Raw genomic sequence first — 24,877 nt, 5'->3', positions numbered from 1 at the left:
TCTACTATTGTGATTTTGGGGCACAGGGGGTTAGACTTTATGCCTGAGTCCCCTTCTAATTCTTGGATCCAGCAAGGAATCAATTGCTGGAATAGCCAGGCCAGCTTTTTGGCAAGGTGATGGCCCCTTAAGTATGGGCCATTAAGGTAACAAATGAAGTGGCTCTGTGCCAGAGAACAAATGGATGAGCCCCTCTACTTCACCTGGCAGTTGGTTGGAAGGACAATTGTCAGAGGGGTGTGTGAGAGCTGAGCAATAAGCAGGCTGCAGGCTGAAGCCTGTGAAGAAGAGACATGCTTGATGTTAATGCTGTGAGCCTCTCCAGTGTAGGCTCAAGTTGTATATATGTGTAAATAAATAATAAATCCTAAAGATACCGCGGTCTCCACTGACTCTCATTCTGAGGAAACTGAACCCTGGGTAAACACCTGGAACTCCTGCAATTTCACAATGCTCAGGGATTGTGGTGGCATGCAACAATGCGGTGATTACCTTCTGGGGTACCAGTATTTCACTGGCGTGGTAGTCTTCTTTTGTGATAAAAGTGGCTGTGCAACACCTGTCCCAAATGAGAGACCATAAATTCCTTTAAAATATTGGATTAATCCAAAATTAAATGACCTTTAGGGCTGTCAAAACAGTTCTTTCAGAATTCAGCCATCACCCCTTACAGGGCCAGTTAATCCTATCTGCTCCTTTGGTAGGTCACACATATTTCAAATATCAAAAACGCCTGACGCTCTGTTGATAAACTGAATATTAACTAACATTTTTATTCCAGGCTGAATTAATCTAACCACTGAATAAATGGACTGAAATCTTGACTAATTAACATTTTGTCAGTGTGACAGGAGAAACTATGGAGCATTTTAAGTTGTCTTACTGGGTTAGCTCATGCATGTAGCCCTGCCAGGGTAATACGTCAATGTGAACAACCTCCAGCTTGCTTGTATTTGCCTGTAGGAAGTAGTGTGAGTGAATCAGAACTGCATGCATACCACATGTATGCATACCACATGTATGCACTGCATGCATACCACACTGCATGCATACCACATGTATGCCACACTGCATGCATACCACATGTATGCCACATGCCACAATTGCAGCAGTCCTTTTTTGTAACAAGGCAAGACATTCACATGGAATCATTTGGTGGCAGGGCTGCTCATGGGTCATGCATATCATAGAAATGTACCTGCTACTACCAGAAGTCTACAGGCCTTAACTGCATTTGCTAGGAGCGGCAGCCACTTGAATGAACATTCCATGGTTGTCCCTAGCAACCACTTGGGCCTATAGACATCCCTCTCCGCTAAAGCCTGTGGTATTTATGACTGTGAAATTTCATTAGGAACATAGTTCACACTGTCCATAGTTTCCTGCTGAGGATATTTGGGGTCCCATAGCAGGAAATAGGATGAATATATCAAGCGATTCATGATGCCTTTTGCTTATAAACTTCCATAGGCAATTTGACAGTTCACTGTATATAAATGTGGAAACAGATGTTTTAGTTGCTATCACAGAGAATCTTCTCTATGCTACTTTCTGAATGGGAGCACATTCCCAGTTCTTCACATCCTTCTTTAACATGCTGTTTGGAATCTTTATTGGTTTGAAAAATTCAGATATGATTGTAGCTCCCTATTTTTGAAAACTAAGCAATCCTGTTATACTAATTAAGGGTGACGAGGTCTTGTTATTTCTTGATCAGTAATGCACAGAGCAGCTTCTGAGGATTTTAAGAGACTCAGTTCAGACAAACAGCGGCTGTAGTATTAAAGCTGTATCTCGGCTGTACCATTTCAGATTACAAGGATGGGCAAACATGAATGAATGCTTCCTCATGAAAAACATTTCTACACCTGGATTAATTTATTTTTTTATTGCTGTGGAAAGTGTTTTAATTTGCTGGTTCAGTATTTTTATTGGCTGTTTTCTTGGGACGGATCTGATGGCTTTATGGTTGTACTGTCGATATTTTGCCATTTTTATTGTTGCAAGCCACAGTTGCCTGGAAAGTCAGCCTATAAGTATTTTGAGTTAATAAACACACACACACATTATGGAGATGTCTCTGTGACATCTTAGACATGTGTAGGGACTTTTTAATCTTTGAAGGAGCAATCACTCAGGTGAATCTCCACCTGCAGCCTGGAGTCTTGACACAGGTTTCTGCTGTTTGTGTAGATTAAACCTCAGCCTTCTCTGTACTGCAGTTTTGTGCTTGATTTGTGAGTGTCAGTTCTGAGACCCTCTTCCTTAGGGATACAGGGTCAGGTACTAAATTTGCTTCATTTATGTCTTGACAGAAGGAGGTCTGCCTGAGGCGGTAACTGTGAGCACTTCTGTGGCTGTGACTGTAGGTGGGAAGACGGCAATTGCTGCAGGTAGGAACTTGTTTCAATACACTTGAGGCATAGGGTCGAGGTTAAGGATAGGGAAACACTTCATTTAGTATGAAATTGTCTCTTTTGCAAACTGGTAGGTGACCCATCACTTGTCACAGAATTTATTGTCTGAAATCCGTCTATTTAAAACTAGGCCTTAGACAAAGTCACATGTATAGAGTTATTGTCATTTTTGTGTTTGGCAAAACATCATATCTGTTTCTTGCCACTTTTTCTGCACATGCCCACTCACCAAAAAAGTCTGCTAATTTTCAGGACTATAGAGTTCCTGCAAATGCCCTAAAGGGGCATACCTGGGGAAGCTGTACAATTCTGTGGCAGAAGGACTGGGAAGCAGCCTCTAAAGCCTCACCTGTTTGCTTTTTCAGTTAAAGGTTCCGGGCTCACCCACACTTCCTTTCATGTCACACTTTCTAGGCACAGGTCTGAGATTTTTAGGTCTGTGTTCAAGCAGTGTGTAGATGATAGATAGATAGATAGATAGATAGATAGATAGATAGAATCAGGGTTTTTTTTCAGCTGGAACTCTCTGGAACTCAGGTCTGGCACCTCTCAGGTGGCCTCCATTGCCATTGTAAGACAACAAGGGAGGTGTTCATGGTGAGTTCTGGCACCTATTTTTCTAGAAAAATAGCACTAGGTAGGTAAGTAGGTAGATAGATAGGCTCTCTGCTTTCCCTTGGAAAACCCACTGTTTACCACTCAATCTGAACAAATGGCAATTGGGTTTTCCATGAATGATCTCCACACCTTATCAAATGGGCAGTTTTCAGAACAAAAATTGAAACCTAAGACTGTTCAGCTTAGTCATGTTAAAAGCTCTCAATGCTTGTAAATCTGTGATGGCTTAGTCTTTTAAGGATGTACAATGTGTAGTTTGGGGGCATTCATGTAACTTCTTCATGTCCTTGAAGTGGTTTAACTGATGTCTGAGGTTTTGTAAGGGTAGCAGTGAGTGGTGAGTTCAGGAGAGAATTGTGTGGAGAGACAGGTGTTTTGGAGAGAATGGAGAGTGAGTGCTGCGAGGTGGCTGGAGGAAAAGGTATTGGCTGATAGTGACATTTCAGAAAATTGCTAAAAGTCAAATGAACAATCGGTCATATGTTTTGCTGGTTTGTTTTGTATTTGTAGCATTCAAAGAAGGGAGTTGCATTATGAGCATATGTGAACTCATGATACTAATGCAGCCTTAGATGCATTTCTTTGTAAGAACAGAAGCATGGAGTTGAGGGAAGAAGGAAGCCAAAGGATGTGAACAGAGACCTCTGGAGAAATCTTACACTTTGCTTAGGACCATGTAAAAAGTGGGCTAGAACCAGATATAGAAGCTTAAGGATCAGGGTGGTCAAGAAGGGGCAGAGCATTAAATATCAATTTTTTATTAGCAATAAGCAGCAAAATATTTGCTTCTGGTTATGTTCTGGACAGAATATAAAAGACAAATATGTCATCTTTGCCTCTGTATGTTCCTGAATACTGAGTGTTTTTCTGTACTGCTAGCTCAGTTTAGGCTGTGGCCTTTTTTAGGTGGAAACCACATGAAGGGAGCTTCTGCAGTCTAAACCATATCTTTCCCAGTGAATTAGGAAGCCTATTTGCTACTGTAATGTACCTAACAGCTTTTGATCACTGAGCAAACATTAACTAAGACATAATTATTAATTATGGTTTAATTGGGGCTATTTTGTCTCCAGAGGTATAAGTCTAGAGTCTCTCGCTGGCTAAATCAGCTCTCTACATATGACAAGCATAAATCTGTATAATATGAGGAATTCCTAACCCCACTCTAGATAACGTTACTGACTGTTCTCTCATGTGAGTCAATAACCTGAGGCATTATGCTTCACTAGGGAGAAACTGCTGTAGTTACATTGCAGCTGTTGACAGATTTAAAGTCCCAGTGAAACTGCTGGAATCTGTGCGGGAGTTCTGCTGTCTCCCTGGTCTGTGTATATATGATGTCTCTCTTATTGTGTGACCTTCTCCTCAAGTGAGTTATTTGCTTGGAATCTAATCATAATTCCAAACATGAACAAACTCCAGTTTGTGTATGTGTCCGTGTACTTTAAATAGTTGATTTTGGTTGCTGCTTCGTATAGGACCATGATCTGCATGCCATGGCTTAAAACTCCAAAGTACTTCATAGATGGATCTGCCCTTCCCAATACAAAGGAGTTCTAACGCACTGTATTTTGCTGTTCCCCAAACCACCTCTCTGTTTGCATCAAAGGGTCTTTTTTAATCACTCAATAAGTTGAAGACAACCATCAGTCTCGTGAGCTACATGCACACAGAGGAGTTTCTGGCTTATTTTCCCTTGCACAGTACCTGACAATGTTTCAAAGTAGCTTGTGACACAGCACAAAGAGGTACAGAACGGAAGAAAAAGTCAGAAGGCCTGCTTCATATTCACAAGCCATTGTGCAGGTTCTGTGCATTTGGCACAAGTGCAGAAAATCCACTGGTCCCAATTTAAAGGGCTTGTTGCAACCCTTCTTCTCACTACATTCTCCATTGGGAGCCATTCGTGCAGACATAGCCTTGTGGGATAGTTAGGTTAACTAACTGCAAATACACGACAACAGGGCTGAATTCCAGCAAAGACCAGGTGCTGAGCAGCCTTTTGGCTTTACCGTTTCTGTTCCCTCCATTTAAGTTAACTGTTGGGAAAGTAGACGTGGAGGCATTGTAGGTAGCTGTGGTAGTTCAAGCTTAAGCACAGATATTTATACAGAAAGCTGTATTAGAAGTTTCACAATAATTTCCTTTTAAACACAAAGTTAAACACAAACACATTATGTTGGTTTGTTTATCCCACCATATAGGGAAAAGCCTAAGTAGGAGTTCATTAAAGGAGGAATATGCTGTTTTAGAGTTTCTATGCTGTGCCTCATTCCTGTGCTTTGAGCTCATCTGGGATGGGGTTGTGCCAGTGTGAGAGTTTTACTGGAAATGCCTTGCTGATACTTGTGGATTTCCCAAGGAAATATTCCACATCTCCAATCTGCTGGCTTGAATCCCATTCCAGATTTGAAATTGCAGCCGAGGAGTTGGTTTAATCTCTCATACAGCTGACGCTGTTGAGCTCAGAGTTATCTATCCAATGCTCTCCTTACTGGTTTGTCTTTGCATTACTTCTGCTGTTGTGCTTGAAGGGAAAAGAGCCCGTGGCTTTGTCCTAGAGGAGGCTCACAACACCGCAGGACATTTTGAGAGGGGTGCCCATAGATTTTGAGCTGCCCCCCTTTTCTCCTAAATAATTTGATAACGTTTTAATTCTACGCAGAATTAGAGCAGCGAGGGGGGTTGCTATAGCAACTGTTTCCTTGTGCCTTTGGTCTGACTCATTTCAGACAATTATTCTCACGCTCCAGGATTCACAGATGTGATAGAGGAAGAGTCATGTGCTAGGCTTTCAACTTTTCACTTTTAATTTCCTCTCCTTCTTTTCACTGGTATTAACTCATGCATGGCTCCAACCCTACTGAAATGTGTGTACACATGTGTGTGCATAGTTCCTCTGTGAAGGGAGCCCACTTCAGTAGCATAAGTTGACACAACTATGAATTCTTGGTGGAATTGTGAACATATTGGGCTCCTGGCATGTTTGAGGGCATAGATCTGGGTAACCACCACACATACGGCTCCCCCCATGTTAGGCAGAGCCCGGTGCAGCTACCCAGGAGAATATTGTGCTCAATAGTATCAAAAACATCTGAGAGATCAAGAAAAAGCAACAGGGTCACACTTCCCCTCTGTCCCTCTCCTGAATAAAGACCCCTATCAGGGTGACCAAGACAGATTCTGTCCCAAACTGAGCCTGAACCCAAAATGAAATGGGTCAAGATAATCAGTTTCTTCCAAGAGTGTCTGCAACTGGACTGCCATCACCCTCTCAAGCATCTTACCCCAAAAGCAGTATTAGTAGTATTTCTGGTATTCAGAAATAGAGTGACCATGTATGTGTCTTGTTTTACAGAGGGCAATCTTTTGTAGAGGGCAATCTACAGATGACAGTCCTCTGTTTGAAGGAGTTCTGTTTGAATCACTGTCCTGTCCTAATCTGGTTTAAAGATAAAAGTATGCCCTGTGCCAGGGCCAAGTGTCTACAACTTGTAAATCCCTGCACTGAATAAAGCCCAAGAGCACACCAGGGACTGCGAAGACCTGTTTTCGCTGCTTGCCTGGGAGTACAAAAACAGGAGGGTTGTCAAGCACTTGGAAGACCATATCCAGAGATTAGGTGTATTCAGATTTGTATTATGTCTCTGAGACAGGTTCAAAGTAACAAATTCATGTATTCTCTCTGATTAGTGTATCTGCATGATATAGCTGTTGGTCACATTCACGCCTAACATTTTCAAAAAATCATGGATGTAGAGTTCTTACATAAGCATCTGGATACTAGGGGTTTTGTGCATTGCCTTGGAAATTGCATGATCTGTGGATCTAATTTGCAGTCAGTTTATAGCTTTTCCCTTTGCGCCTTTGTGATGGGCATATCTGGCTTTCTGGATTCTAATAACTGCACAAACTACTACAATAGCGGAATAATTTTGCAGTGATTTGTATTGAAATGTGAATCATGGTAGTGCAAGTGAGCCCTGGGCATAGTTATTAGTTCTGTTCCCTCTTTGAAACCCTCTCCTCATTTCCACTCAAAAACCCAACCCATGCTATCTTACGATACCATTGCATAATGTAAAAACTGCTGACTTCAGTGGGAGCTGGGAAGTGTACTCCTCACAATATGAATTTCCATCACCAGTTACCCAAGAGCCTTTTAACTAGAAATGCCAATGACTGAACATGGGACATAGCCCCTCCCCACAGAGTTATGGTCAGAAGATAGGGAAATGACAGCAGACTGATAGGGAAATGGAAAGAGAGTGTACAGCCCTTACTTTCCTCCTTTTGGAAATTGAGCTGAATTGCTCTTTCTGGCTTCTATATGTCTTCATTCCTGCTGGCAAAGGCTTCAGCAGCCTGTACAGTCTGACATGCAATGAAATGGAGAGCAAAGTAGAGCTGTCCTGTGCCAAGCACCCTCCTGGTAGGGTTTATGTACTACTTCCACAAAGTTCTGGAAACGATTCAAGTTCTTCACATTAGGGAGCGTGTGTCTGAAGGAACATATTTTCAATTCCTCATCAAATACACGTAGTTTTCTTCATTTACATCACACCCTTGGCTTACAATACCCTTAAAGGCTAAGTCATTTAGAGCCAAACCGGCATCTAAATTTGGATCTGGCGCAAAGGCTCCGCTGTGCCTCTCCTTCTCAGATGACCTGGATTTGTGTCAAGAGAAAGAATGGCCAGAGAAAAGCCCCTGCTTGTGGAGGAGAGCTACCTTGTTAGAAGGCAGATGGAATGTGGGGGCTTGGGATCGTCTATGACAGTTGAGAAGTGACAGTTGAGAAGATCAGAGAAAGGAATATCTGAAGAGCAGCTGCTCATGGAGAGGCAAGAGAGAGAGATTATGATGATGAAAGAGACCAAAAAAAAAGGAGGGGAAAGGAGCAATATCGCATGCTGGAAGGGAGAGGTGTGAAAGCATAATTTGCACAGTGCTCCCTAGCCAGTCAGGGGCAGTGGATACAGTCTGTGTATGCGTTTCTTACCAATCTAAGGTTGTAAGAGGTATGAAGAGAGCTTGTAAGGTATTAAACGTCCAGGAGCAAGGATAGGTTTTTATGGGCTAGCCTGCACAGTTTCTGCTGCAGAGGCCATGTGGCACCCTGTTTTGCTACTGTATGAGCATTTCCTGGTGAGTTAGTTCCTTGCCCCCAGCACATGGTCAGTGCATAACAGGATCTTGCTTGGATGCAGCTTGAGTAGGTCTGAAGAATTCTGGAGTACAAGCCAGCTAGTGCATGCACAGTTCACCAGTTGACGGGGATGCAGATCCAAGGAGCTGTAAAAGTTGCATAGCGTAAGAGTTTTGTGGCACTTTAAAGACTTTTATTGTGTGAGCTTTCATGGAGTAGAGTCTGCTTCATCATAGGCATGTTTATCATTAGTTAGGGTGTGTGTGTGTGTGTGTGTGTGTGTGTGTGTACACACGCATTCATGCTTGATGAGTTTGTCTGCCAACTGAGGATAATCATATATCTCATAAAATGAACTTAGTGAAAACATATGCCACAATGCATTTGTTAGTCTTTTAAATGCCACAAGAATTTTGTTGTTGCTCCAGCAAACTAACCTGGCAACTCCCCTTGGTGCAAGATTCGTAGAAGTGTGATCCAACCCAAATTAAACAATTGCCTTAGCTTCACTTCTGGTCCCTTCTGTTTCTTTGTGTATTTGAGTATTTCCCCTTTATGTTAGAGAATCTCTTGCACTCATTCATTCTTGCAGAAAATTTGCAGAGCAGTAGGTTATTTCCACAAACCAAACGTAAGGCATGAGTTGCATAGGAAAATACATTCTTTATTATTCTTCTAAAACAACAAGCCAGAAATATAATATACCTTCAGCTGCTTTTTAAAAACTGGTTCTCCCTTAAATTCTAACAGAAAAAAAGGATTGTATGTGCCATCTGTCCTCCTTTCAAGACCCCCACCCCGAGGAACTGTGCCTACCTCTTGTTTTCTTGGGATAGTGTGACTGTACCAGGAGCTAAACTTTCCTTGGTTGCTGTATTGACCTACCAGCACAGGAAAGCACAGTCTTGTCCAAATCCACCTTTACTAAAGGAATTAGGTTGTCCTTCATTATGGCTTTTTGCCAACATTTTTTTTAAAGGGTAGTCTCTCCTTAGCTGTCAGCTGCTGGCTGCACCTAATAGCCTGGAGCATACTAAGGGAGTTTTCACAAGTGATGTAGAAATTTTTACTTAAACCTCTTGTATGCTGGATTTCTGCAGTGATGTTAACAGGTGCATGCATTATGAATGTTTGCACTGCATCCCTTTCTCATTTCTAATTATCTTCCAATCTGTTTTGATCAGCACCAGTCAAGCCCACAGGAGAGCTATGCTGCTTCATTTTCAGTGGTGGCACTTTGGCATGTGTTTTCAAAACCAGGCCTACTCATACCTACAGAGAAACAAACATCAGTCTGGTTATTAAAATTAATAGCTGGATAGTTTGAAAGTTATGGAGTATTAGGGCTATTCCCTATGTTAGATCCTATAGTAAGAGAGTTTTCAAGTGGCACATTAATAGGCATTATTTGTGCCATTTGTGAAGTGCCCTGTGGTCTTGTATATACAAATTTTAACACTGATGGCATATCGCTAAACTCCCGAATAATCTCAGCATAACAGTTACACATGCATATACTTCTGATAGTATTTTGGTCTTATACATAGGTAGTTTAGTACAGGTATGCATGCTGATCTCTAACCAGTAGAAAGAGTATACTGATTCTGCTGAAGGGCCCTATTGCTAAGATATTCATCTTCTCAGTTCACTTGAACAGCAGTTCTGAAATGTTATACAAGTGAACCTCTTTTTCAAATGGAATAAGTATTATGAAATTGGTAGATCCAAACCCTTTCTTCTTTTGATTATTTATACTGCCCACAGCCAGAGTATATACTTGTAGCAGCCATATAAGAATCAGATGGTCTAAATCTCTGTGTTTTCAACAGGTATATATTGTGGTTTTATATGAATGGAAGATGTTGGGATGCACGACATTTTGCATATTTTCTGAGACTTCATAGAGTTTCCTCAACCCTAGTTCAAGAATTCTAAATGATGTAACAAGATCATTCCAGACCTTCTGATTACAGCTGAAGGCACAGTTTCCCAGTAGCTTGAAAGAGGACACTTCCTATATTGGCTTATTGCATTCTCAACAGCCCATTTTACTACCCAAGTACTCCAGTGTCTTTGGGACCAACATTATCCATCCAACACCCTTACTTTTCTCAACAAACGCTTACTTTGTCCCTTCACTTACTTCCCCTTTTCAGATGTGGATTTCTAAATGTGGAAGTATCAGGGCCAACCCTATGCCATATCAAATGATAAATTGGAATAAAGTTTAAAGTTGTAATTAAACTCACAACATGGAAAACAGAAAATGTAATTGGCAACAAAGGGAAACCTGCCAAAGGTGAGAATAGGGAATGGAAGAGGAAGGGGATTCCCCCCCACACCTAATTTGCGCTCCTCAATTCTTCTCATCCTCTAAACACACATGCACACATCATTTGTTCTGTGCAATCATGTCATAATTATTTCTTAGAAGTAAAATAGAGATCTATAAATATACAGCTCTGACAAAAATCCAATTTCAAGTATAATTGTGCTGTCCAGTATGTATGTTACAGAGGTACGTTCCTTTGGGAAGATTATAGAGACAGTAAGGTTGAAATTGTATATCTAGCAGGCAGAGTGCCAGTGCTAGTTTGTTGGGTATATATGCAGTAGGAGCAATACAGGCATACATACATACATTAGCTAGAGTCTTTAGTAGCCTAGTTTTGCCCATCATTCTGGGATAAAGCGGAATTGGAGTTGCACACTTTGAGGGACCACAATACATACATGGTACGTAATGAGAGAAAGAGTCTATCCTCCATTCTTGGAATTTGCCTCTTACCTTGATGCTGACCTTCTGCACAGATCTTAAAATTAGATGCCATAGCTATATTCACCGTTTGGATACCACTTGAAATTGTGTTGTTTTACCATTTTGATGTTTGCTGCCCTGGGCTCCTTTGAGAGGAAAGGTAGGAGATACAAATTTAATAAATGAATGAATCTCATTTTCCACTGTCTCCTCTCTAATGTTCCATGAGAATTTTTTTCCTGCCACGCCTCTCTGTCTGAAGGTTATTCCCTCTTTTGGGATGTGGTAGTTCTTTGCTAATAGGATGGTAGAGGGTTGAATTACTTCTCCCAAGATGTAATCTTGAGTCCTTCACAGTGTTCTTGTTTGCTGACAGGAGATTTAGGGATGAATTAAAGGAAAGTAAGCATTGCTTCTACTCAAACCAGCAGCAACAGTTAAAGTAAGAACTTGAGCTCATTGAAAGGCATAAGAATACGACAAAAGAAGGAAGAATTCTGAAGACCTGCTCCATGCCCAACTAAGGTGATTGTTGGGCTCTGCTCCTGAGTTGCTAGAGAGATACCTTGGAATCTGGGCCAGCTGCCAATTTTTTTTCATGACTGCAAGGATCACAGTATCCACAAAAACTGCGGCTGCACGACCTCTCGTGTCATCTTCCTATCCCAGGAATACCCGCTGTGACGGGCTAGAGCAGGTTACCATGGCAATATGTGCTCTCCCCTGGAGACAGCACTTTATCCCACTTTCAGTGATATAAAATGAGTCCTTATGTTGGTTCCCTCCTCCCTGCCATCAGTTTGAAAAGAAATGAGGCTAATGTAATATGCTTTGAGCTTGGGAAGGATACCCTGCATAAGAATTCATGTGTGTTCAGTGTGTATGTGCACATGTATGTGCTTGTGCCCATGTATGCATCTGTGTGTTCCTTGAATGTATGTGTGTATTATATGCATGGATGCTGCAGAGAATATTAATGCTACTCTCCCTGTTTTTGAGTAGGACTCTTGCATGGCTGCTTACATATGCACCAGCGTCATTCATACATGCCTATATCAGTAGAGTGTTTGCATGAAGAGCTGACCAACATTGACCCTGAACAGCATCTCCTCTCTCTACATTTTACACTGATACTCCTTGATGTCTTATTCATGGCTCTAAATCATTTTGTCCAATTCTCCCCATCTGACCCACACTGTGTTACATTGCATATAGTCACATTAATGATTCTGGTTATGACCTACAGTGTGTATTGTTTCCATAAAACCACTTCCATACTCCTCCCCACCACTACCCAAGTCCTCAAAATACTCTTTCTAAGGAGATCAGAAAGGCTGTTCTCCTCTTAAATCCCTTCCAGAGACCCACTTCTGCCACAAAGACTATAAGAGCCTTTCAGATTAATTCTCTAATATCCCAGAAAAAATGTTTTCCCTTTTGGAGGATACACATTAGCCTTCCCAAAGTAACTCTCGTTTTAATAGTCACGACCCATCCTTCCTTTATTTCACCTTTGCTTCTTCTTCAAATACTTTTTAATGTCCTTCATTGCAGGGATCATAAATTATCATCCATATCAGGCAGTGGCTGGCACACTTTATAGCGCTCTACAAATAGTAATCTACAGATGGTATGCAAAGGAAAGAGGTGTGTATATGAATAAGTCTGTGTATATATGTGGGTGATCAGCCTATGTTAATATTTTTATTTGTCTGCACCCTTTGTTGTGTAGACTAGACTACACAACAGAGTGAGTATACGCAATGCGTATTTTTTATGTAAAAGGATATTAATTCCTTTGTAATGTTAAAAACAGGAAAGTCAAATTCCCTGTGGATATTGTGCACTCAGTTACAGGCCTTTCATCAGTTCTGGGCTGGCTGTGAACTGGGTTTTTCTGAATATACAGCTAATGGGAAGGAGTAGATTGTCATGCAGTAATATCAGTGACCCAACCTGTGACGTTTAGACACTTTCACAGGAGTTGTCTTAGTGCCTTTGGCTGCTTGTTTTGTTGGTAAAAGATTCTGTGGTGGTATGGGAGTTTCTGAAGGAGTCAGGAACTGAAGCAGAGGCAAGATAGTGCTGGGTTGGTTGAACTTCCCCATAAATGAGCATCTGTGGGGAGTCTTGTGCAAAGAGGAAAAATGATAAGCACTTGAGGTCTGACTACAGTTTATTCACTTGGAAGTACATGAGGACAGAGGCAAGTGAGAGGGACTTGAACCCAGAGCCAGGTGTTCTGAACCCAGAAGCATGTTTTACTAATTGGATGAATGGAACAGCAGCACAGTCCATCTGTATGTCTTGGAAGATGTGGAAAGGCCCAAGCCATAGGCCTCTCATATCCTGTTCTCCTCTGCCACTAATTTCCAATAAGGTATTCATGCCACAGAGGAAATCTGCTTTTGTTCCTCATGTTCACCTTCTGTGTCACCCATTAATGGCTGCCTCTTCTTCAGCTCCCGATGGTACTTAGCCATGAGAGATGCATAGATACAGCCATATGCTGCTGCCACTACCATCATAATACACACGATGCCACAAACCACCCCAGCTATGATGACTGTGCCAATGGCTCGGCGCACACTGACAGGCCGGTATCTTTGTTTCTGGGGGCAACCCACACTGGGATCCTCTTCTGCTTCAGGAGTTGTTGTTTTAGGCTTGGGAGCAGTCGGGGCTCCCTTACTGCAAGGAGGACCAATATTGTCCAGTACAGTAGAGCTGTTCTCATCCTCCAGCTGGGAACAGTAGTTAAACATCTCCATGGGCACCATGCGCATATCTTTCCCCCGTAGCTCCTTAGGCAGTGTACATGCCAGTTGGTCTATCTTTCCTCCTGTGCCATAAGAAAAAAGAAGCACATTCAGTACCTTATTTTGGTATCAGATCACATCATGCTCAGACCAATAATTCATTTCAATGCAGCTGCTGTGGCTGAGCACTTAAATACACAGGGATCGTTCCCTCTTCCCGGGGTTTAGCTTCTGTCATATGCTGAGAGTTTCTAGGAGCTGCAGGTGAGAGCTGAGTGCAGGTTGGAGACCAAAGGTGGACAAACTACCCCAGAAGGAGCATGATGGTAGTACCCCTCCCCTAACACCCCAAGTGGGGGTAGCTGATGGATTTCAAAGCCTTGGTGAGTTAGGGACTCCCCCTGCATGCAAAGACAGACTCCGAAGCGGATGAGACCAATAGTGGAACCAATGATCAAGAAGGCAGTTTCTGTATGTGCTGTAGAGGGAAGTGAGGGGCAGATGGGAACTCATCAACCCAGGAAGATAGCCCATCTAGAAGTAAAACTGTGATCCTAAGCCTCTGCTGCCTTGTGGGATATCTTCGGGAGAAGAAAAAGCTAAAGAGTAAACCCTACAAATCCAGTGTGGAATTCCTAAAATGGTTGGATGGCACCTTGTACACCTCTGAGAGCCAGCGTGGTGTAGTGGTTAAGAGCGGTAGTCTCGCAATCTGGGGAACTGGGTTCACGTCTCCGCTCCTCCACATGCAGCTGCTGGGTGACCTTGGGCCAGTCACACTTCTTTGAAGTCTCTCAGCCCCACTCACCTCACAGAGTGTTTGTTGTGGGGGAGGAAGGGAAAGGAGAATGTTAGCCGCTTTGAGACTCCTTAAAGGGAGTGAAAGGCGGGATATCAAATCCAAACTCTTCTCTTCTTCTTCTTCTGACATCTCCTGCAGCCAAGTTGGTGCTCTGCTCTCCTTTGGACCACATCAGTGAGGCCCAGTACCTCCATACACACTGCCTAAGCTTGCACCCCAGGAAGGTCACTTAGGTGCTGCTAGTGCAGCAGTTTGACTTCACCCCCAGGGGCTCATTCCATTGTCTCTTTAGACAGACAGATGCCATCAACAAAGCCACACGCACACCCCTTCTTTAACTAAGCATTTGGCCATTTTGAGTCAAGAAATGTGTTACACAAAGAACATTCTGTTTGGAAACATTTTTCTAGGTGACAAGTGTGAGACGCAAGACAGTCTCAAGTTATGGGGATAATTGTCTTTGTGGATTATGCTGAAAAACACCAGCTTAGCTATTCTTTTTCCACAACCTTATAACCACCAGCAGTGTTGGTAGTGCATAACTGATGTCACTGAGATTTTGTCCATGAAACTCAGAAGCTTTCATAGGCTGCAACTTCTAGTAGATTAGAGTCGCCTAAATAATGTGTGGCTAAACAAGAGTCCTCTGTATCCATCAGCAAAACAGATATTGATTGCTACCCTAAGAGATCCTGCTACCTTTAGCCCTTTATTGCTTTCTGTTTCAACACAATGTAAGAAGAATGTCCTATGCATTGCTGCTGCTTTTTTCTGTCTACTAACACTTTATAACAATGTTTAACTTGCCCTTGGCCCAAAATCAGACTCACAAGGTGAATTGGAAAAAGAATTTGAACAACAATCAATGACATTAGTAAGAGAGAGAGAGAGAGAGAGAGAGAGAGAGAGAGAGGGGAACTCGCCTGTATCAAAAAGGGTAGCCAACAATTAAAGCTCTTGCTTTTAGCTCAGGTTATAGTGTTTCAGCAGTTAGAAATATTTAACATTTTCCATCAGTAATAACAACATACTACAGTTAATTGACTCAAAGGTTACTGTTAATTAACACCTCATCATTGACATATATGCTTCTGAGCCATTTTTCACCCAGATGGGAGAATTAGATATCAAATTATGGTTGCCTGGGCACTGGCTCTATTGAAACAGTGAAATCCCCATTGAGAGAGCAGAGGTCAAAGTCCACTGTGGGAATCTTGCACATAATTGGTAGTACTAAGGTCAAAATCCAAACTGCGCAATACGACCACTGACCTTCCCTCTGATTCGTTTGGTGTTTAGCACCAGTGAAATTGCCTTATCAAGGAAAATATCTGAATGCATTCTGTAATTCATTTTGCATTCTAGCAACTACACGCTCCCCTGATCTTTTTCCCAGTGTAGTGATTTGCAGCCAGTGAATTCGGAAACTCCAAAATGATCAGATGGGCTTGACCCCTTCCTCATCTTGATCCCTTCAATTATATCCTCTTCTGAAAGTTTGGACAACTGTCAGCATTTGCAAAGAGAAATTTGGATGAGAAGATAACCTGCAACTCCAACTACAACATGCGACTTTGTAACATAATACGACAGGATTATGATGCATAGTGACCATTCTCCATATCTGAGAATTAGTATTTAGGTCAGCCTGATCAATCCAACTTCTCTCTCTTTTCTGTCTAGCTGCTCCTTTTCAGCCCTTTATAGCCAGGAAAGACAAGGTGTGAATAACCTTCAATAATGAGATTTGGACTTCTCTCAGTGGTACCTACCTCTGTAAGAGAACCATTCCATCCAGTATTTGAAATCTCTCAGGTTGCAGTCACATTCCCAGGGGTTGTCCCCCACTTGCAACTGTCGCAGGCTAACTAAAGGCTCAAAGGTCACCCTGTCCAAATTCTGCAGGCGATTTGACCTAAGGGAAAGCCAACGGAGAGAGGGCAGGTCATCAAAGATGCCTGATGGGATTTGAGCAAGCCCATTGATGGAGAGGTCCAGCTGACGCAGAAGAACAGTGTTCTGCAGAAGATCTTTATCCAGGCTCCTGATGCTGTTGTTCCTCAGCTGTAGTTCAGTGAGGTTTACTAGATCTCTGAAAATGTTCTCAGGAAGTTGGTCTAAGAAGTTGTTGGAAAGATCCAGTCTCTGGAGGGCAGAGAAATTGGAAAAAGTTTGTTCTGGCAAAATGCTGAGTTGGTTGTTGAGGAAAAGGAAGGTCCTGGTATTTGTAGGAATGTCCAAGGGGATGGATGAAAGGCCCAAGCCACTGCAGTCCACCTCTAGAGTACCGCTGTTGCATTTGCAAAGGGAGGGACAAGCAATGAGGGACTCTGCTGCACAGAATGAAAGCCAACAGGCAAGCACTGCAAAAGAAAAGAGGGAGAAAGAACATGTATTAAAACATCATCATTGGTAGACTGTATGCACAGTTTCACTTAAGATTTTTGCCTTCCTTTGCAGCCAGATGCAGAATGTCTTCTCATGTCTAGTGAGAAGAATCTACCTTGTGGCTTGATGCCCAGTTGGCATGACCCTATATAGGATAGCTTCTTAATAGTCTCAGTTCTCTTAATAGTCTGTGATTAGACTGATAACCAAGTGAGCTTCCTCATGTATGAATCCTTGTACCGCCAGATGGATTCCCACAGTGTGAACTTCCTTTTAGCCTTTTATGAGCTAGCAGGGCTAAGGAATAAACATTCTTCAGTATGGTGGGGGAGAAAGGTCAGCATATTCCCAGAGGGCTTTGCTGTCTGATTCCAGTGTACTTCAATATAATAGATACAATAAAGCCAAACGTGATGGAAGAACAACTCAGAGCTAGAATAGAAAATTGCTAACTCTTTCTAAATTATCAGAATAGTTTTGATAATATTTAATTGGACACCTTTAAGTTGTTACTTAGAAAGCAAATTATCAATTCATTGTGTTTTCTTAATAACAGGATTTGTGGTGGACAGAGATGATTTTGACCCCAGTACAAATTTTAAGGTATTTAGCATTTTGCAGCCAGTGTCCAAAGACCCTGGTTACACATGAACTACTAAAATCCATGCTACATATCTAAGACCTAAATAATGAAGCCTGAAAAGAGAAACCTTGCACAATTTTCTGAAGGTCAACAAAAAAGCACTCAAAGGATGAAGTAAAGCAGGCAATAGGTTTGAAAGGTGTGTTCCCCCAAAGAAAATGCCCTTCCATCTGCTTCCCTCCGTGGAATGAAAGAATCTTGAAACTAGATGGTTTTACCTGATTTAAATAACTTAAAGGTGAATAAATGTTCCCAAAGTCAGCAGCCCTTGATCTACAGTTGAAAAAAAGCATTGCAAACTGCTTTCATTTTCTAAGCACATCATACATTTTGGATTTGGGTTAACTCCAAAACCAATGAATATGCATATGGACCTGAATACTGATACCTAATTCAAGGGCTAAATCCAAATTTTATACCTGTTTCCCACACAGTCTTTGGTATTAAGTAATGTGGTATTTGTTGAACCATTTCAGGTTCCAAACAAAGTCTGTAATCTGAAGGATTCTTAATAAGTTTCTTCCTCTCAGTTAAGTGAATTGACATCTATACAGGTCCAGCACATGCTGATTCAAGTTTCTACCCCAACTCTCCTAATGAAAGTTAAGCAATAGGCGGTGAGGATTGGGGGTGTTCTGTGGCCTCACAGCAGCCTTTCTACTAAGAAAAGACCAGGGTCAATAGCATAGATGTTACAATGGATGCCATGAACCCAGAAAAAAGATCCTGTTGGCACCAGAGTTGGTATTCTCTGTCTAGAGGTATTTAATTCCACTCAGAGTATCTCATTCTATGGATGTAGGATGATGCTTGAAAGAACAAGAGGGAAGGGAAAGTGACATGAATTGTGCAAGTGATCTTGCTTTTCTTGGATGCTTGACTGAAGTACCATATTAATTATACAGTGATATCTGTGATGATGAGAGCACATTTAGCTGCTTTGTGTACAGGGAAAGGTGAGAATGTATCAGGTAAGGCTATATAGGTGACACTCTTCTATGCCTGTTTTAGCAAATGCCATCCTTTCTGCTCTAACCCCTAGTTGAGCACCTCTGGGAAACCACCATTAGTACTGCTACCCCTACCAGACATTTGGGTGCATAATTTCCTGAGAATTTTTATTTACACCACAACTCTACTACTATAATGATGGCTGAGAGAGGCAGGGCAACAATGTTACATGTCTTCCTGAAGGAAACTCCAACAATATCTACTAGACAAAAATGTAAGGTCATGGTGTGGTTAGTTAGGGATACAGGTATGGTTACTCAGGTCTCAAAAGGCAGTGTGCCTGTGAATGCTCAGCAGAGCAGGTAGGAATTTTTTGTCTCATGAAAAGTAGCATTAACTACTAAACAATAGTCTAAGTGAAATATTCAGCATACTGTATGATCTTATGTCAAGAAAAGGTAATGTTACTTTGTGAGATGTTCAGGACTGTAGTAAGATGATCCAAGAATATAAGATTAGGTCTGGGCTCAGTGGCGTTTAGAGTAAATAATTTATAATGGCAATCTAGGAAGCAAGGGTGTATAACAAAGGCAAGGCTCTTAGGCAAAAGGAAATAATTTCCTCTGTAAATATCACCGGCATCTTGTGTTCTGACCCCTTGTCTTTCTTTTTGGTGTGAGTCTATACCCCCTGCCTAGCTTAGCTGCATGTATCCTCATTAACAAAAATAACTCTCTTCATAACTCACTGCAGAGATGGCTTGGTGGTTCCACTGGAGTACACTTAGACTGAAGTCCTATACTTGCTTATCCAGGAATAGTTCCCTCTGAACTTAATGGGACTTTTAAGTAGGTCTGCATAGGTTTGTGCTGTTAGCCTATCTTAAACTTCTGTTGTTCCTGCTTTGTCATATCCACATTTTTTTAAACTCTGGAGCTAATGCCCCAGCAGGGATTGTTCACTGAGAAGACAAACAATGTGAGCTCTTTTGGAAACTATTAGTGGGAAAGAAATGTTGGTATGTTCATGCAAGTATTACACGAAACACATCAACATACCACTGCTTCCACTTTTTTCCTTAGTGTATGACTTAACTCAACTTCTTGAACCTCATACTGTAAGAATCACCGCAATGAGTAGTTTAATGGAATTGGGCCAATATAGGCTGCTTCACAAATGACACCATCTGGACTTTGACATTTGTAAAGCTTGTGAATATAGTTAATGTGGTCTGTAACATAGGAAAGAGCAACTTAAAATTTAAGTATAGTCCTTTGCAATGTGACTATGACAATTGAATAGCCTGGTCAACGTATGACATGACTGTCATGAACTGAAATGGTTTTGAGATGTGCATCACAGGTCCTCACATCATTAATTTTTCCCTGTGAGTGTTTGGCCTTCTCTGTACTGCAAAATAATGGGTGTTATATTTTTAAGAGGGCAAAAATATTAACTTTTGTGGGTTGTTGTCATACCAACATATACAGGACTGACTGTGGGAGGTGATAAAGGTTCCTTTGCATATTGGGCATCCTTCAGGTATTAAGAGCAAGTTGGTACCCACTCTTTTACCACTCTCAAGCCTGTTCAAATCACAACCTGTAACCACTTATTATTATTATCTGCAACATGTGAAAGCACCGTTGCTTCTTCCTTTGGCATTACACTTCTTGTCATTCGTAGGGGGGGAAATCTGAGCACTACACTCACTATTGAAATAAAAACACTCTCCCTTCCCCCTCACTGGAGAAATAGGGGACAGCCTCCTGCTTAGCAAACAACCTGGGCAGTACTTACAGCTAGTTTTTCTCCATCTCAGGGAAAGCCTGTTGCTCCACCAGTAGCCTCCACTCAGAGACAGCATGATGGTTACTGTTTTCCCTGTGGTGTCTTGTGCCTGCCAGCCAGGCTGGCACACTTTCTTGCAGGAATGAACAGCAGTCTGACGAATCTAGAAGGTAAAAGCAGAACAAAAGAGCACATGGCTATCAGGGGTTTAACAGAATCATATATAGGTCTGGGAGAAACCTCACTGAAATTAACTGGCTTTACTATCAGGCAAGGTGAGACATCTTTAGTAAATTTTTTAAAATAAAAAATAAATAAAATAAAATCTGCTCACTGAGGATTGGCAGAGGGAAAAGCATCTCCAAAATTCTGCTAGGTATGTGTAGGGAAGTTGGAGCAATTTTTCTGGGAAATCTGAATGCTCAGAGTAGGCATGGTGCCATCTTGGAAGTGCTTCTCAACTGCTGGTGAAGGGGAAGGCCAAAAAGATGAGATGAGGTGGCTGGCAGGGGAGTGTAGAAAAAAGGCTGAAAGAACTCTGCCAACCCATAGATATAAGAAAACCACATTTTAATGGACCTTAATCAGAAAATATTAGATAATGAACAAGGATTGTTCATTGCTTTGAAATTGGCTATATCAGTGCAGGTGTACTGGAGTTTTTTAGCAGAGAAATGCAAAAAGGTAGATGGGAGGGGTTTAAATTGCATCATTAATTACTAATCACATAACAAATGATATCCAATTTGTGTGTCCAACATTCCTTGTCGCCACACATAAAGTGCAATGAATTGCATTTACGAAATATTGCAGTTTTGATAGCAGAAAAAATGCAATGTTGCTACAACAAAAGAATAAACTTGAGGGAAGATGTGCAGATTATGTGCAACAAACAAGAAACAATTATGGAGGAACTTGCACAAAAAGGCCTGAAGTAGCCTCTTTCCACTCCATGTCTGGCAGTACTGATTCGATGCAATCCCTCTTCTGCTCTGTGGGGAAAAACATTGCTCCCTCTAGGAAACTCTTGAATCCTCCCTGTGCCTGCTTTACATTTTTCCTGTGTGTGTTAAGTTCAGAGCAGTACTAATAAATCACACATGGAACTGCTTGTTGGAGGTTCCTTGCTAGCTAGGTTGAGGACATCCTCCTAATCATCACCCCACTTTCCCCACTGCAAATGCTGTCCGATGCCCACACACCCCTAAGACATATAAACATTCCCAATTACTAAATGGTACCATCATGGCTAAATGTAGTAGAAATACATTGTATAGAGTCATGGTTGCCTCAGTTAGTTTGCAACAAGAGAAATCCCAGTGCCAGTTTTAAGCCTGTTCAGAAGCTAAATCTTCTGACCTGAACATCCCGCCTCTAATCCCAGATGTGTGTAACTTCTCACTGGCGAGAGGAAGCCATTCTTCATGTGCTTAGAGACACCCTAGAAGCTGGTTCACAGTGCAGTTCAGTGGTAGAGCATATGCTTTGCATGTAAAAGGTTCCAGGTTCAAACCCTGGCATTTCCAGGTGGGACTGTGAAAGACTCCTCTCTGGAACCTTGTGGCCAGTAAGTGTAAATGACAATGAGATAGATGGAGAGCGGTCTGGTGGTATACATTTCCTATGCTCACCATCTGATGACCACAGCATCAAGTGATGACATGCATGCGTGACTTGGGCTGTTGAAGGTTTAACATCACAGACCTTTCATGCCACTTCATATACAATGCTGTTAATTAGTTCAGATAGTCATCTGATTTTCAGGTGTATGAACATAGCTGTCAACGTTTTCCTTTTTTTAAGGGGAATTCCCTTATTCCGAATAGGATTCCTCTCAAGAAAAGGGGAAAGTTGACAGCTATGATCAAGACATGCACATGCACAGGCTTGTGTGAACCAGTGCTAGGATTACTTTATTCAATCCAAGGCTACTTCACATGTCCCCAGCATTAGGAAGAAGTTGGAAGACTAGACCTGGTGAACCGCAAATGTATTGCCTAGCCTACCAATTTCTGTGTAGTCAGCTGTGGTGCTGCACTGAAATCAGGGCTTCAGAACCCATTGGGAGAAAATAAATACATAAAATGCATACAGTCATGCCCCTAGGGACATGCTTGGAGCTCTTTTGTGCTGCTAAGCTTCCCTTCCTCCTCATCCCTTCTGGGTGACAAAGCGGGGGAGATGCCTGCAACAGGAGTTCCCATCTCCAATTTTGAGGGGAGAGTGCTGGTGGTTTATACAGATTTAATTTTGCAGCAGCTGAAGAGCAAACAAATGAAAGCAGAGGTATGGGGGGGTGCAGGAATTACATTTTAATCTAAAGGAAGTGTCTGTATGTCAGAGGAGGTGAGCATCCTAATTAGAAACCCCCATGATAATCAGTTTTATCCCCTGGTGATTATAATGAGCCACCATGACAACAGGTTCTCCCCCTGCCCTTTAGCTACCAAAGGCAGGGGCAGGAGGGGTCACTGTTTCTGGGAAGCGTCATTTACCGCTCCTCCTGCTGCTTTTTCAGATTTATTCAGGGGGAAGCTTTGCAGCCCACCCACTATTGGCTCAGAAAGGGCGAGAATGCCCACTAAAATCCGGCTTCTCCTCCCTCCTCCCTCTTTTCCCAGTTCCTCCCCGCCTGCTCTTGGAAAATGTTATGTCTCCCTTTTGGCTTTATTTTTAGATTTGTATAATATGCCCGAAGCTCAGTCCGTGTCCATCATTTTCCTTTCCTCCTCCCTCCCCTCATTCATTTATTTTGATGGGCAATCAAATCCTCCCAAAGGCTCTTAAAATCACACAGCACAGAGGGCGAGAGGATTTGGTGTGATTCGTGAAAGCTGTTGAGAGAGATAATCTGACACGAGGATGCCGAGGTGAAAGATATTAAGAGCGTTTACAAAATATCTGCCTGCCCCCACACCCCACAAAACACACACACAAACCACATTCCAAAAAAGAGAGAGAGAGTTGGAATCTCTCCTTGCACTTCCTTGCAAAAGGGAAAGCCTCAAACCCCTTTGCGCCTGCCAGAGCTCAGGGCTCCCACCCCAGTGCTTTTAACCAGCTGCTGGAGCATCCTCTGGATATATTCCTTCCCTCTCCCCCTTTTTGCCAAGACACAGCAGGAGCACTTACCTGGAGATGCTCTGCTTATCAGCCTGGGCTCTGGCCAAATTCCACCTTCTTTCCTCTCTTTCTCTGCCTCCTTGACTCCCAGCAAAGAGGTTTGCTCCTCTCCGAGTCTGTGTCCTATTTAACTCCCCTACCCCACAGGAACCAGCAGCAGAGTTAAGCTGACAGCCACAGAGACTTAGCAGGCTGCGCTGGATGGCTGGGCTGGAGAGTTGATCAGTTTCAAATCCTGTTGTGGAATGATCCTGTCCTTCCCTCCCTGAGGTATTAGGAACTGCCTGCCACTCTCTTTGCCTCTCTCATTCCCACCCCCATCGCTCAGCCTGGTTTTGCTCTACAGCTGCTGCTCTGATGTTATCAACAATCCACCTGTACGGCTGGGCTCAAGTACAACCAAAGAGACGTACACCTTTCAAAAGGACAACTTAACAATGCTGCTACCTGATTGTGCTGAGGACGTGAGGGCAGAAAACATATTTCTTAAAAAAAGAAAGAAAAAAGAAGCACTTGAGCTTGCCTGGGAGCCATGCCAGTCTTTAACCTCAAAACTCTTTCCCTGACTCCTATGTAAATTGCCTGTTGTTCTTACTTAGGGCTGGTTTGCACATATCCACATTTCTCATGGCATCGTGGTGGCTTGTCTGTGTGAATGGGCTATCACAGATCACACATCTCGGTTGCATCCTTCCTATTACCCACACAACACCTTGAACACAATGTTTTTCTTTGGAATGTCAGTTCACACAGCTAATATTTATCAGTCAAGTGCAAAAACAAAAAACAAAAAAAGGTGATGTGCAAGAATTAAAGAAAAGGCATTTTGCATGTTTACTGAGGCACTGTTCTTACTTCATATGCCCCAAGGCTGTGTACTAGCATTAAATACGGGTTCCAGAGCTAAAGTCTGATGAATCTTGGCTCAAATTAAGCCACGTGGAGAGCTTTAGCTGCCCCCCCAGCCGCTGAACCCTGAAATCTGTGTTCAATGCCATGACCTAGATGGAAATCTATGAAGAAATAACAGCAAAGGAGTTGCTTCTGAGCATGTGCAAAGTGCATTTCCTATACCTTTGAATCACCACAAAAGTCATCACATTCTTTCTCTTCCCTCCCTCCCTCTTTCCATATGTGTGGGCATTCCTGTGTGTGCTTCTAGATTAGAGGATTTGACCAATTTGAGTACCATCCCCTTTTAAGAAACTTTTTCCTGAAAGAGGCTACCTTTTTAAAAAAATAAAATGTTAAGATCTATTTCAACATCAAGATTAACTACAACAGAAACATTTTCTGGAACGCATTATACATAATTAGCAGTCATTTGGGAATGATAATATTCCCTTATTTTAATTAATAGACTCTTACACATCCATCATCAATTTCATCTATCACTCATGATTACTATTATTATACTACTTTGAAAAGGTCTGCATGTAGAGTTAATAGATCACATCCTCACCATATATTTAAAGCAC

At 42.1% G+C, this 24,877-nt stretch overlaps 2 protein-coding genes and 1 long non-coding RNA gene across 8 annotated transcripts in view; 1 reads left to right on the top strand and 2 right to left on the bottom strand.

Annotated features, from left to right (window-relative positions):
- LOC128422474 (uncharacterized) overlaps positions 1 to 7,793 on the bottom strand; it is a 31,626-nt gene extending 23,833 nt beyond the window's left edge. For both annotated transcript variants that reach the window (XR_008332508.1, XR_008332509.1), the window contains exon 1: positions 7,319 to 7,793. This is a non-coding gene — a long non-coding RNA (uncharacterized LOC128422474). The remainder of the gene's footprint in view (positions 1 to 7,318) is intronic.
- The window catches only part of CACNA2D4 (calcium voltage-gated channel auxiliary subunit alpha2delta 4), a 164,864-nt gene that overhangs the window by 81,724 nt on the left and 58,263 nt on the right, over positions 1 to 24,877 (top strand). For all 3 annotated transcript variants that reach the window (XM_053406533.1, XM_053406532.1, XM_053406531.1), the window contains exon 26: positions 2,316 to 2,393. In XM_053406533.1, coding sequence (XP_053262508.1) covers positions 2,316 to 2,393 — 78 coding nt within the window. The remainder of the gene's footprint in view (positions 1 to 2,315; positions 2,394 to 24,877) is intronic.
- LRTM2 (leucine rich repeats and transmembrane domains 2) overlaps positions 13,101 to 24,877 on the bottom strand; it is a 30,119-nt gene continuing 18,342 nt past the window's right edge. For 2 of the 3 annotated variants that reach the window (XM_053406536.1, XM_053406535.1), the window contains exons 2-4: positions 20,286 to 20,439; positions 16,276 to 16,866; positions 13,101 to 13,784 (exon numbers count right to left, since the gene is read on the bottom strand). In XM_053406536.1, coding sequence (XP_053262511.1) covers positions 13,327 to 13,784; positions 16,276 to 16,866; positions 20,286 to 20,352 — 1,116 coding nt within the window. In that variant the 5' untranslated portion in view covers positions 20,353 to 20,439 and the 3' untranslated portion in view covers positions 13,101 to 13,326. Of the gene's footprint in view, positions 13,785 to 16,275; positions 16,867 to 20,285; positions 20,440 to 23,408; positions 23,720 to 24,877 lie in introns of those variants that run through there. The other variant, XM_053406537.1, reaches the window with a different exon arrangement.

This window comes from Podarcis raffonei, chromosome 10 (genome assembly GCF_027172205.1).
Source record: "Podarcis raffonei isolate rPodRaf1 chromosome 10, rPodRaf1.pri, whole genome shotgun sequence".
Lineage (NCBI taxonomy): Eukaryota > Metazoa > Chordata > Lepidosauria > Squamata > Lacertidae > Podarcis > Podarcis raffonei.
This window is presented reverse-complemented; position numbering and strand designations above follow the sequence as displayed.